This window comes from Dipodomys ordii, unplaced genomic scaffold (assembly GCF_000151885.1).
Source record: "Dipodomys ordii isolate 6190 unplaced genomic scaffold, Dord_2.0 Scaffold44, whole genome shotgun sequence".
Lineage (NCBI taxonomy): Eukaryota > Metazoa > Chordata > Mammalia > Rodentia > Heteromyidae > Dipodomys > Dipodomys ordii.
The window spans coordinates 1013222-1027567 of record NW_012267260.1 but is presented as its reverse complement, the minus strand read 5'-3'; the positions used below and the strand labels follow the sequence as shown (position 1 = coordinate 1027567).

Below are 14346 nucleotides of genomic sequence, written 5' to 3'. Positions count from 1 at the left end.
GCTCGGGTCCCGCGCCCGGCGGCGGGCCCAGCGGCAGCTGCGGGGGTCACCGCGCGTGCGGGGTACAGACCTGAGGGATGGTGACCCCAGACCTGCGCGGAGTCCCGGGGTCACCGCGCGTGCGGGGTACAGACCTGAGGGCGCTGACCCAGACCTGCGCCGAGTCCCGGGGTCACCGCGCGTGCGGGGTACAGACCTGAGGGCGCTGACCCCAGACCTGCGCGGAGAGACCCGGGGTCACCGCGCGTGCGGGGTACAGACCTGAGGGATGGTGACCCAGACCTGCGCGGAGCAGACACAAGTGGGGTGTAGCCATGAAGGGCAACCCCCAGATCTGTGCAGAACCGACACAGGGTCACCGCCCCAGATCTGTAGCGAGTTGCCACAGTGTTGTCTTAAGTCCTGGGTGCAGACATGAAAAATGAGGCCCCGAGATCTGTGGGCAGCAGACAGAAGTGTCATCTTAAGTCTTGGGTTCAGAGGTGAGGGCTGTATCCCCAGACCTGCACCGCCGACGCCCACTTGTATTTCCAGTTGAGGCTTGTTGTGTCCCCTAAAGTCAGGAGGACAGTGCCCAGGTGTGACTGCTGTGCACAGTCTGCATGCATCTGGAATCTTTGTTGTGTTTTGTGTTGGTTATTTTCAGCTCTAGTTTTTGTTGTTTGAATGTTTTTGTGATTTTCCTTCCACAGGGAACCACGATGCAGTTTTCTGGAAACAAGCGCAGAAAGCTGAAGTTAGCAGGTGACCAGAAGAATGCCTGCTACCCTCATAGTCTTCAGTTTTACTTGCAGCCACCTTCTGAAAATGTATCTTTGATTGAATTCGAAAACATGGCTGTTGATAGATTGAAATGTAAGTGATACTTAAATTAGAATGCATGTGTTCTTGAGAAGCCAAGTTACAGTTTATGGGAATGAATGGTGGTGCTTTAATTCACCTAGGAGTCTGTTCAACAAATATTTGTTAATTTTATTTATTGTAACATGCATATTTATCAAATACTGTTATGTTTGTTCTAGGTAACAGGAATCTGATATGAATAATATAAACTCATATTCTGATACTTGGAGACAGACATCTAATTTAATAGTAATAAATCAGTTTTATTATTGCTCTAGTAGCAGTAAGCACTGGGGTACAGGAACATGGAAGTGGAAGTAACTTACTTTGCCTACTTAGATATGGCTTCTTAGAGAAGTATGGTCTGGACCTTGATGGCTGAGTAGAAAATTTGTAGCAGAACAAATAAAGGGGTTTTGCAAGCAAGCACCTATCAGGGATGCTTCCTCTGGGTCATATGATGGGTCTTGTGTCTCCAAGACTGTGTTTGCCCCTCTGCTTCATCAAAAGAAAAAGGTCTCACCCCCTTCTTTGTTGGTATTGTGATTTGGAAGTTAGTCTCATGCTTGTTAGGAAGGTACTCTACTACTTGAGCCACACCACAGCCTTTCTTTTGCTTTAGCAAAACATGAGGTCTTGAGGTTTTGTGTTTTTTGTTTTTTTTTGGCTGGTTGTGGGGCCTGAACTCTGGGCCTGGGCGCTGTCCCTCAGCTCTTCAGCTCAAGGCGAGCACTCTACCACTTCAACCACAGCACCACTTCTGGCCTTTTCTGCTTATGTGGTGCTGAGGAATCGAACCCAGGGCCTAAGACATGCAAGACAAGTGCTCACCACTGAGCCACCTTCCCAGCCCCAGGTCTTGAGTTTTTGCTTATGCTGATCTTCAGATGGTGACCTTCTGTCTGTGGCCTCCCATGTAGCTGGGATCACTGGTATGTACCACCATGCCCAGCTTATTGGTTGAGATAGGGTCTTGCTATTCTTTTGCCTGGTCTCAAACTGATCCTCCCAATCTCTACTTCCCCAGTGGGTGAGATTACTGGGAATATCCATTGTACCAGGAAAAATTAGTTTTTGTTTTCTGTTTTCTGTGGAACTGAGGTTTGAACTCAGGCCCTTGTATGAAAGTATTGTACCTTGAGCCCACCCTCACTTCTCTGTTCTGACTATGATTATGGTTAAGATTTTTAATCAAGAGTCAGTGCTGAGTACTGGAAGCAGACTGCCTGCCAGGCAGCTTCACAAGAAGAGCACATTGGGTTTAAGCTTGTTTCCTATACTGATGGTTTAGTTCCCTCAGTGCAGCAGAGATTACATGCCATTCCTTCTGTCCTTGGCTGAGCATCGATGGTGTTATCTTCTGCTGTGGGACATGAATGTCTTCTGCACAAGGAAGGACACATTAACCTCTCGTGGACTTGCGCATTCTACTCTCAGGAAAGAAAACTTACACTATCATTTTCTGAAAACATTGGGGAATTGCTGTCCATGGATTTTTGTCCTGGATTTTGGTTTTTCTATTTGAATACTTCCTTTATATAGTTATGTATAAGCTTTTTTCTTTTTGTTTTCTCTTAGTGCTAAAAGTGGTGGAAAATCTTGGGGTGAGCTACGTGAAAGGAACGGAGCAGTACCAGAATAAGTTGGAAAGTGAGATTCGCAAGCTCAAGTTTTCGTACCGAGTAAGTGAAAGAGAAATACCTCCTTGGTTTGTGTGTGTGTTCTGTTAGTGTTGAGTTACGAAAAAGTCTCCTGTTAGGCACAGGGCTTTGACTTAGATCCTCCTATTCTCAGCCACTAACTAACTACCTAGGATCATAGGTATGAGCCACTGGCACCCACTTTTTTTTTTTTAAGTCAAGGTCTTGCTATGTGAATCAGGCTGGCCTTGAGCTCAGCTCTTCTGCCTCAGCCTCTCAAGTGTTAGGATTATAGGCATGCACCAGTGTATCTGGCTTGGCATTGCATCTTGACAGATGTGATCATGTTTTTATTCTTGGAGAATGACTGAACAGCAGGTTGATACGGCTAGGTCTGAGGAATGGAAATAGGCCTGATGGAAATGGTGGGAAAATGAATTAGAGCAGGAGATGGATGGAAGAGATGTTAAGAATGTAGAATCAAAAATGGTGTGACTTATTATTTGGGGAAAGTGGAGAGGAAGATATGGATGAACCCAGGCCTTGGTTAGGGAATGAGGTAGATGAGTGTGGTGTATAGCAGGGAAAATGAGTCTCAGTTTTGTTCTGGCCATCACTTGGAGTGTCTGTGGAGACATCTAGAGGAGACTAGGTGAGTGTGGACTTGGAGCCCTCTGTAGTAGGGGTGTGCTTTGGAGGGGGAACATCCTAGGAGAATAATGTGAAGAGGAAAGGATGGGGAACAGGACATGGGGGCTACCAGATTGAAGGTGAAGAGGGATGGGAGGAGTGTGGGAAGGAGATAGAGAAGGAACTTCTGGAGAATGAGGTGATAAACCTCATTCTAGGAGGGTGGTCTTACCAACAGTGTCAGTATGAACAGCAGCAGACCTTTGGATCACCCTCAGTATGCACTGGATTTTGTTCTAAGTGCATCCATATCTTACCTGGTGGGTTTTTCTTCATCCCTATTCACAGACGAGGAAACTTTTATTTACTGATGGTCAGGCTCAGGAGATGGGACATCAGGCGTTTACTTCTGTGGTGCTACACCAGCAGCCTCAGAAACCTAGGACAGGTCCAGTGAGATGGATGTTGCTGTGCCCACTGGACTTTGCAGCTGGGGGCAGGGACCAGAACAGTGGTCTTGGCTGGAGAAGGGAGGTGTTTACGGAATGTTTAGCATTTCAGCTGAAAGAACAGGAAAGACGGCGGAGTTTGGGTGTTTGGGAGAAAGGAGGTTCACAGCACATGCAAAGGGATGCATACACACACAGTTGGTGTTGCTGAAATTTGAAGGGAGAGGAAGGAAGCTTGAAGACACTGGAGGGGACTTGGGCACATCAAGTCCTTCAGAGGCAAGAACACGAGTTTTGGAGGAGCTCGGGGAGGGGTTGGCTTTACATACCAGGAAGGGAGATGTTGTGTCTGTGAAGATGGAAAGTAGCGTAGCACACCATGGGCGCCCCGGGGAGCCTGAGGAGCTGTATGCCTAGGGGTCCTTGTTGTCCATTGGCAAAGGTCAAAACAGCCTTTCTGTGACGCAGAGGGGAAGCAGTAATTATATGTCACATGTCGTCTCTGCTGCTCTCTGCCTTTGGACCTGGAGTGTCCTCTGTAGGCCTTTGGCTTCAGGGCTTGGTATTTGGCTTAATGCTTCTGGAAGGTGGTAAGCCCAGGAATTGGGCTCTGGTGGGAAGTGTAGGTTATTGGGACAGCCCTGGAACATGGGGGGACCTTGGTCCTAGAGCCTGGGGGGGATCTTGGTCCTGGAGCATGGGGGGCCTTGGTCCTAGAGCATGAGGAGACCTTGGTCCTAGAGCATGGGGGGACCTTGGTCCTAGAGCATGGGGGGACCTTAGTCCTGGAGCCTGGGGGGGATCTTGGTCCTGGAGCATGGGGGACCTTGGTCCTAGAGCATGAGGGGACCTTGGTCCTAGAGCATGGGGGGACCTTGGTCCTGGAGCATGGGGCCTTGGTCCTGGAGCCTGGGGGAGGTGTAGGTTACCGGGGCAGCCCTGGAGCAGGGGGGGAACCTTGGTCTCTTCCCTCTTTCTTCCGTGTTCCATGAGGTGAGAAGCTCTGCTTTGGCATGTGTTGCCCACCCCAAAGCAGTGGGGCCAAACCCTATGAGCCAGAAATGAGCCTTTGACAGTGCTGGGAATTGAACTCAGAGCCTTGTGCTCTCTGGGCAGATGCTGTGCCACTTGAGCCTCACCTGTAGCTTCCAGCCTTTCCTTTTTCAGGTTGGTTATCCTGAATAGTTAGTTATAGTACAAGAAAAGTAATGAACTTTGTAACTGGACAAGTTCTTGACTTCTCAGAGCCTCGGTCTCCTCATTTTAAAGATATTTCAGTGCTTCTACCCTAGACCCCTGTTCAGGATTAAATGGCTTGATACATGAAGAAGGCTCAGCACAGTGTCTGGTACCAACTTAGTACCTAAAAGTTCAGATCTTGCCACTTCAGACTCAAGTATTCATTGGCATTGCCATGGGTCTACTTAAAATTACAGGCTGTTGGAGGGGTGGGAGATGGGAAGGGATGAGAAGGGGAAACAAAGGAGGAGGCAACAATGCTTGATAAGAAATGCACTCATTACCTTGCCCATGTAATTGTAACCTCTCTGTACGGTATTTTCACAATTAAAAAAAAATTACAGGCTGTAAACTTTATATCCCAAATTCCTGTCATTGTGCATGTATTTAGTTATTTTACAGAATATCTTGGCATTTTGGGAATAAGGTCAGAGAGTTTAGCTATAGGTTAATTTAGAATATTGGTTAATGAAGCTGAGGATTGATGGTTAAAGTGTACGGGCTGGATAGGATTGCGTCTGCTCTGAACCCAGGTGCAGTTGATTAAATGAGATCAGGTCAGATCTGATTATAATGGAAGTAAAGTGACAATTATCAAGCAAGGCATGAATGTAACATATTTTTGTCACTTTTACTTTAGCTTTGGGTTATGCTGACTCAGTGTTTATATCTGCTCTTGTTCAAAGGCTATTCTAATCCTATTCTATTCATGTGCCTTTTTTTTTAAAGGAAAACTTGGAGGATGAATATGAACCACGAAGAAAGGATCACATTTCTCATTTTATTTTGCGCCTTGCATATTGCCAGTCGTGAGTATGCATTTATTTATATCCTCACAGTCAGGTTTGATGTCTTGGTTATAAATGGGTCTGTGGAAACTTGACACATTACACTGAGTGTGTTATGCTGAATTCAGAAAAACTCGAGGAGCCAGTCTTTCGTGGGTTGAATATTAAAGGGAACCTTTATGGAACAACCTGTTTTTATTTAAAAAATATTGAAAAATTTATTTTAAAATTTACTTGATGAGCTGCTTTTTAGCTTTATAGGAGAGACTATGATAACAATTAGAAGGGTGAAGCTGGCCACCAGTACCTCACACCTGTCATCCTAGCTACTCAGGAGGCTGAGATCTGAGGATCATGGTTTGAAGCCAGTCTGGGCAGGAAAGTCTGTGAAATGTCTACTCAGAAAAAGCCAGAAGTGGCACTGTGACTTAAGTGGTAGAGTGCTAGCCTTTAGCAAAAGGAGCTCAGGGACAGTATCCAGGCTATGAGTCAAGACTCAGGTTAAGCACACAAACAAAAAAATTAGAAGGGGTTTTTTTTTGGGTCTGGTCGTGGGGCCTGAACTCTGGGCCTGGGCGCTGTCCCTCAGCTCTTCAGCTCAAGGCTAGCGCTCTACCACTTGAGCCACAGCGCCACTTCCAGCTTTTTTCTTTTTGCTTATGTGATGCTGGGGAATCGAACCCAGGGCCTCAGGCATGCAAGGCAAGCACTTTACCACTGAGCCACCTTCCCAGCCCTAGAAGGGTTTTTATTAGGAAGGATTTTTAATACTTTTTCTAGAGAAAAATGTTTAGAAGGAAAAGGAGTTGCACACATACTTGAATTTGATATGTATCTTTAGAATTTGAGGTGTCTGTACTAGACTTTAGTTTCTTAAGTCAGTGGTGCCACCCAGAGTTGAGAACGAGTTAGTAGCTTTTTCAAAATTTTGTTTTTTTTCCTCTCCCTTATTATGGCCAAATAATATGGTTATTATGTTTGTTTTTAGTAGTAGGCTTATCAGGTGAGGTTCTTGAATTTTTTACTCTCCCAAAATTATAACTGAGAGATTACTCATCAACTTTGGCCCTAGAGTTTTTTTGTTTTGTTTTATGGAAGAGCATATGTAATTTATCTAGTAAATGGATTTCTTACAATGTATAAAAGCTAACCTAAAAAAGGCAGGCACTCATGGCTTACGTCTGTAATCCTAGCTACTCAGGAGACTGAGAGCCGAGGATCACATTCAAAGCCAGCCAGGCAGAAAAGTCCATGAGACTCTTATCTCCAATTTGCCACCATCAAACCAGAAGTAGAGCTGTGACTCCCAAGTGGTAGAGGGTTAACTTTGTGCAAAATAGCTCTGGGACAGTCCCCAAGCCCTGAGTTCAAGCCTCAAGACAAAAAAAACAAACCAAAAACCAAACACCTAAAAAGTAAAATTGTATTTTACATGCAGTACAATGATTATTTAATAATATAACAATGTCACTAATTTACCGTGTCTTAGAGGTAAATACACTGTCCCTCAGCTCTTCAGCTCAAGGCTAGCACTGTACCACTTGAACCACAGAGCCATTTCTGGCTTTTCCCCTATTTTGTACTGAGGAATCGAACCCAGGACCTCATGCATGCAAGACAAGCACTCTAACACAGAGCCACCTTCCCAACCCATGAGATAAATATATTATTATACTTGCAATATTGAAGCATATTGTGCACATTACATTTTGTGAAATTATAAGTTATAAAGCTTAATAACTTTGTAAGATTTACTGAGGTTAATTTATTTGGAGATAAAATTATCTTTAAAAAATTGTTGTTTATTTGGCCTTGATGAAACCACCTCAGAGAATGGAATACCCCTTCTTTCCAATGTCAGTGCCTCAGACATTCAGTGAGCTTTTAAATTTTATACCCAACAGATTCCTAGAAAATGGTGTTTGAGGACGTGTCTTCTTTTAATTGCTGTCATTTGGCATACTGATTGTCTCCCAGTATTGTCTCAGAGTAATTTCTTGATTTAATAACCATTGGATTTTGTATCTGTGCTTAAAATCCTTGTCTCCATTTCAGTGAAGACCTTAGGCGATGGTTCATCCAACAAGAAATGGATCTCCTTCGATTCCGCTTTAGCATTCTACCCAAGGACAAAATTCAAAGCTTCCTCAAGGACAGCCACTTGCAGTTTGAGGCTGTAAGTATGTTTTTGTGGATCTCCAGTTGTTTTCATGCTACTTTTTACTGATATTAAATGTAGAGTCCATTTTCTTTATATTTCTGAGCACCTGCCTGAAAAACTAATGAGTGGTTTTGCATCTGAGGGGACATTACAGCAGTGAAGTTGAGGCGGGGAGTGCTTTTAGTTTGGAAGTCACTTGTCGGTAAAACCCACTCCTGGCCTCTCAAAACTCACTTCCATATTGGATTCACGTGACAGGTTGTCTTCTGTATTTGCGGGTTCATCTGCAGATACCACCTACTGTGGGTCAAAATATTTGAAACAATACTTGTGTCTGTACTGCGCACATAGAAACTTTTTTCTTTATTCCCTAAACAATATAGTAATATAGCTGTTTATGTGGCACTGTGTATTAGTTATTACCGGAAATCTAGAAGTGAGTTAAAGGGGAAGTGCTGGGGGGAGGGGGAGGGCGGGGAGGTTGCAGGTCATAGAGGGGCTGAGCTGCTCAATGTGATGTCTTGTGGGGAGCGGGGTGGACGTGGGAAGCCTTGCCAGTCTCATGAGCATGAGCGCTCATTTCCGGGACATTGCCTTCCTTTATTCCTAATCATAGCCACAGCTGCGGCTCTGAGGAATTGAACTGCAACATTAGTTTTGGTGGGGACAAACTGCAGGCCAGTCACAGGACAAATTAAATCCTAGAGACACAGTTAAATTTGATGGATTTTCTAATCTGTACCTGTGTTTCTTCATGCTTGCTTAGTTACTATTATGCTGAGGATTGAATTTAGGGCACCTGTGCACCCTGGGTAAGCACTGTACCACTAAGCTAAAACCCAGGCTCTTTCTTTATCTTCAAAAGTGGGATAATATTCTCGACCTCACAAGATTGGAGGTTTAAGCAGCAGGATGTGTGGCCTGCCTGGGCCTGTACACACAGCACTTGGTGCACATGGCCTGCCTGGTGCCGTGGTAGCAGGTGACCTGAAGGAGAGCAGAAGCGGCAGAGCTTGCACCTGTCAGCTGGAAACAGGAATTTATGAGACATTAAATACGCAGGGTTTATTTTTTTGGGGGGTCCAGTCATGGGCTTGAACTCTGGGCCTGGGTGCTGTCCCTCAGCTCTTCAGCTCAAGGCTAGTGCTCTACCACTTGAGCCACAGCACCACTTCCGGCTTTTTTGTTTTTGCTTATGTGGTGCTGAGGAATGGAACCCAGGGCCTCATGCATGCAAGGCAAGCCCTCTACCACTGAGCCACCTTCCCAGCCCCTAAATACGCGTTTTAACCAGTGTATTGCAAATGAGAATTGTGTTTTGTTGGTTTCCCCCCAGCCCCCCGGGGTTTTTGTACTTAAGGTTAGTGCCCTACCTCTTGAGCCACAGCGCCACATCTGGCTTTTAATTGGAGTTAATTGGCGATAAGATTCTCACGGACGTTCCTGCCTGGGCTCCAGACAGGCATGAGCTACCAGCACCCGGCTATTTATTTTTTAGTTAAGTGATTCTGGGGGGGGGGATTGGATAGAGAGGCATTCTTCTGAGGGGTACCTGGGGAAGCCAGTGGAGGTGGGAAGATTGCTGCTTCCTCCAAGTGGAAATGTGCCCCATGCTTTGGAAAGCGAAGTGTTGAATGTAAGCCTTGACCCAGTGTCTGTGATGGTGGAGATCTGTGGTAGGCAGAGTGAGGAAGTACTGCCTGGGTCCTGGAGAAAATCACTCATTCCTGTGTAGACTTCAGTCACTTTCCCGTCGGGCCTCTTGGCTGTTTTTGTACTGTTCTCTCATGACTCCTAACACTGGCAGTCAAGGTCCTTGAACTCAGGTGTTGATTAGATTTCCCCTGAGGTCCCCATAACCTCTTCCTGTTTCATTTTAGGTTTTCTCAGCTCTTACTATTTCATTGATATAAACACGCACATTTTCTTCACTGTAGTGTGACTGTTTGGCTTTCATTTGAAACCTGTTCTAACCGAACAGATACTTGCTGTGCTTTTAGAGCCAAATTAGCAAGGATGTAGGGAAGGGTATTAGCATTTGTCGCGTGCAGTGCTGCCTGGCCTGTGATCTGCCTGGGTTGGCAGAAGGAGATGGCAGAGGGTGAGGAGCCTCAGGGCCATCTGGTTTTCGTGTCACAGAAGCTGTATTTTGGCCTAGGTCTTAGAGTACCTGGACTTAGGTGCTGTTTTCTGTAAAATAAACCTGCTGCACATTCGGTGCAAGTGACCTTACACAGGTTCCCAGGCTCCTTCCACTGGAAGATCTGGTGTCCCAGGCCCGGCGCCAGCCTCAGTCCAGCTCCTCTCCATTTACTTAGGTGTTTTACAATGTCTTCTGGATGGTTCTTTTGAATGCCAGTGGGTCTAGTGGCAGGAATTTTCACTTGAACAGTACAGAGTGTCAGGGACCGTAATGGGCTGGGGAGTGCTCTGCGTGTTACACATGTCAAGTGCATTTCAGAATTAAAAGAACTTTAGGTTCAGAGAGTGAAGGCAATGACCTCATGCTTTGCTCACTAAAAACATTGTAAAACCTTGAATTGCTATTTTTTCTCACTTTACAATATTTTTTTTTCTTATCCTAAACTTTCAATTTAAGATTTCTAGTCCCTTGTAATTTTAAATCTCAGACAATATTTCATGTAATTCTTGGTTGGTAATTTATTTTCAGTGATTAATTGAACATTGAAACATTGATTTGATTTTACATGTGTGGAATTTTTATAATGGTTTTGGTATTTACTTGTTTATCATTTTCTCTTAGATATTTGTAAATGAGAGAGTCCTTTTTTCCCTCCTACAATTTTGTTCCTTGTTCTATTGTTTTCAGTTAGCTGATTTTTTTGGGGGCGGGGGGAGGTGTTATAGTATGTAGAGTATTCTGTGTGTTACAAATGTCAAGTCCATTTCAGAATTAAAAGAACTTTATGCTCAATTCCTTTATGTTCAGAGAAGTGAGTTTTTGGGAGTTATTCATCATTGTGGGCTATGCAGCTGTAACAGAAACACACAAAAGGCTCAAGTCATAAACCTTTCTATTGAAAGAACAAATTGAAGTTTACTAAGCAGAATAATCCCTCAAAAGCAGCTCAGTGGAAAAAGCTCATTTTACGTATAACATATCTATCTCCTAATTCTTAGTCCTGAGAAAAAGGGTAAGATTTATGTTTTTATCCTCCCCTTGAAGATGTCAATGCTCCCAGATTGAACAGTTACAAACATTAGCAATATTACTACTGTTATTTCTAGAAATCAAAAATAAGAGAACACCATGGTTGGAATATGCTTACTACTCAGCCTTGGAAAATAAACAATTTACCTTTCCCATCAGATGATGAAGCTGGTTCTCTCCTTGACCTATCTAGTCAGGCTCCTAAACTTTCTTTTTTAACCAGGACCTACTTACTTAGTTTTAGCAGCAGTTCGGCTATCAGCTCAATATCTTAACAATTGTCAGATTAGCCAAGAATTCCCTAATTTACCATGCTCCTCCACCTCCCATCCTTGGCTATAAAGGCTCACTTTTCCTAGTGTACTAAGAGTTGGATTCAACTCTCCTCTGCTATACAGCCTGTTTGAGTGGCTGCACCTGGAATAAAGTGCTCCCTACTGCCTTTGACAGGTGTCCTGAGGAATTTTCTTGTTTAGTACCTTTGATCTGCTATTCAGTGAGCTTTTACTATTGAGCTGTTTTTGAGTGTTAGGATGATTAGCAAACTTTGATTTGTTCTTTATCTAAGTAGAAACATTTATGACTTAGAGCCCTTTGTGTGTTTCTGTTACAGCAGTACAGTTTGACTTCTTTCCAAATGGTTCAAGTGAGGGCATTCATATAGGGCATGCTGTCTATACAGAGACTCCGTAAACCTGATGCTTTTGTGCTCACGGTGGTGTTTGTATCAAATAATTATCTTTACATTATTTCAGCTATATTTATTGGACAGGTATAATAAAATATTGGTAACTTTTATATTTGAAGAATAAGGAAAATGTTCTTTAAGTTTTCATGTTAGTTGATATGTGACCATTTGTGTCTATAGTGGTAAAAAATCCATGGCAGATGGTCTTTGGTGGCAATATTTTAAAGTTAACAGAATATGTTATCAAGCTACAAAACTAGAGCCTGCTCACCATAAGGTAGTTTACATCTATAGATGTTGGGGCAAAATGTGAAACTTCAACCTAATTGCCCATGAAGTCTCAAATTAAATATGCAAACACTTTCAAGCTAACTTTTGGAAGTCTTTTTTTTTTTGCCAGTCTTGGGCTTGAACTCAGAGCCTGTGCACTGTCCTTGAGATTCTTTGCTCAAGGCTAGTACTCTACCACTTGAACCACGGTACCACTTTGGGCTTTTTCGGTTTATGTGGCACTGAGGAATCAAACCCAGGTCTTCATGCATGCTAGGCAAGCACTCTATCACTAAGCCACATTCCCAGCCCCATCTGTGTTTTTTAGCTTTTCATACAGTTTTCAAATGTAGATGTTTTTGTTGTTGGTTTTTGTTTCACAGTCATGGGACTTGAACTCTGTGACTGGGTGCTGTTCCTCAGCTATTCAACTCAAGGCTAGTGCTCTACCTCTTAAGCCACAGTGCTACTTCCAGTTTTCTAGTGGTTTATTGGAGATAAGAGTCTCACAGATTTTCCTGCTCAAGCTGGCTTTGAATGGTGATGTGATCCTCAGATCTCAGCCTCCTGAGTAGCTAGGATTATAGGCGTGAGCCACTGGCACCCTGGTAAATGTAAACTTCTTTATATTTACATTGTTTGATTCCTATTCCTGACTTTGCCCTTGAAAAAATGTGACTTTAAATTAGTGGAAATTCTCCTATGTGGAGCTATGTCCTAAGGCCTTATAATGTTACACTATCATATATACCTATGTATACATTATGAAAAATAACCTTGCTGAAAAACATTTCTAGTTTTAAATTTTAAACATACTGTGAAGTGCTACTCATGTTTTCTAGTGGTCTCCTAAAAAAGATACAGAGCTTTCCTAGGAATACAGGATTTTTTCATTCTATAGTCTAACATTTCTTTCTTCCAAGTTCTCTGAAAACCCTCCACCCTCTTCTGTTGAGGCCCTGGGTTGCGGATTAGTTTGAGGCCTTACCCTTGATCTTTTGGATAAGGGTGTAGCATGTCGTGGGCTCATGGAAGTGTGAAAAATCATAATGCTGTATTCTCAGTCACGGAGTGGCTATACCTGCGTCACCCGGGGCGCACTGTGAGCTGAGCCCTGTGAGCACATCCATCCCCTACCCCCACTTTCCTGAAGGCACACCCTTAAATTCCTTACCTGCTGCTGTGTTAGGTCTCCAGCTGTTGACAGCTGCTTCTGCTGCTTTGATATTTTCAGCTCTAGCCAAAGCATTCTGGGCCCATCCCAGTGTCCCAAGAGGCAGTGAGCAAGAGAGCCCTTCATCATCGCTACCAGAGCCTCAGAACCACACCTATTTCATATTGTCCTTCATAGTGGGCTCACCAATGAAGGCTGCTATATGAGTACAGGAAAACCCACAGTACTACTTCAAAACTTGCATCACGTCCTCGTTTGCTAGAAAGGGGTTATTAAGGCCTGGATCTAAGTGATGAGGTGAAAGGAGAGAAATTAATCACTAATAGCTGACATTTGTAGGTGTTTATCAAGTGCCAAGCATTTTTCTACATGCTTTATGTGGATTATATAATTTAATCCTCACAGCAGCAACTGAAGAACATGGGGGTTAAGTAACCTCCCTGCCAGCAAGACTTTAGATAGTTTGAGAAGTATCAGTTACAAAGTGTGTTACTAAATACCTGAGTGGGTTTCTTCACAGCTTGTCCTTCACTAGCGGTGAAATAGAGTGGAATCCATGCTGACATTTAAGGTGACGGTTCATCAAAAGGGGTATATAAACACAGGTGTGAGTTTATTAATGTAGGAAATTAAAGCATTCACTGTAATTTTACTAAGACGTTTTACTTTAACTGACAGTTCTTGGCAGAACTGGAAGCTAAATATATTAAATATATCACAAGTCATTTCCCTAAACACGGTATGTGTGCTGTCTCCAGAGAAAACATTATGTGCCTGCCATTAGTGGTTGAAAAATTCATTATTAAGTTTTTTTTTTGCTTTTCTTCTTTGGTACCATTTACCCTTTTGAACATGAAAGATGTTTTTAAGTGTTATTTGAAACAGTCTATATTTCCTCCTGGGGATTGAACCCAGGGCCTTGTGCATGCTGGGCAAGTGCTGTACTACTTAGATCCTACCCCTAAAGAGCAGCGGTTATATCTCTGTAACTGATGTCGTCTCTGGAGGTTTTCTTATGTCTTGTGTATCTCATACTGTCACTTCTTGTAAGATCACGAATGCAGCAGATAAGGAAGGGCTAAAGGCAGCCTGACAGTACTTCCAGCTAGTCCTCTTCATGACAGTCCAAAGTGCCCCAGCATACCCCAGACCCCAGGGAAACAGGGCAGGCTGACTCCTCAGACAGGAGGGTCTGGGACAAGCCGCTGCTCACAGATCTTTCTGTTCTTCCCCTTGGAGATGATTGTGGAGCAGGCGGTGATGTGGAGCAAGCAATGATGATGGAGCAGTGA

General features: G+C 43.8%; 1 protein-coding gene across 3 annotated transcripts in view; it reads left to right on the top strand.

Annotated features, from left to right (window-relative positions):
* The first annotated feature begins 688 nt into the window (after positions 1-688).
* Positions 689-14346, top strand: part of Prim2 (primase, DNA, polypeptide 2 (58kDa)) — a 106113-nt gene continuing 92455 nt past the window's right edge. For all 3 annotated transcript variants that reach the window (XM_013019215.1, XM_013019214.1, XM_013019212.1), the window contains exons 1-4: positions 689-855; positions 2422-2525; positions 5531-5610; positions 7645-7765. In XM_013019215.1, the coding sequence (XP_012874669.1) occupies positions 702-855; positions 2422-2525; positions 5531-5610; positions 7645-7765 (459 nt within the window). In that variant the 5' untranslated portion in view covers positions 689-701. The remainder of the gene's footprint in view (positions 856-2421; positions 2526-5530; positions 5611-7644; positions 7766-14346) is intronic.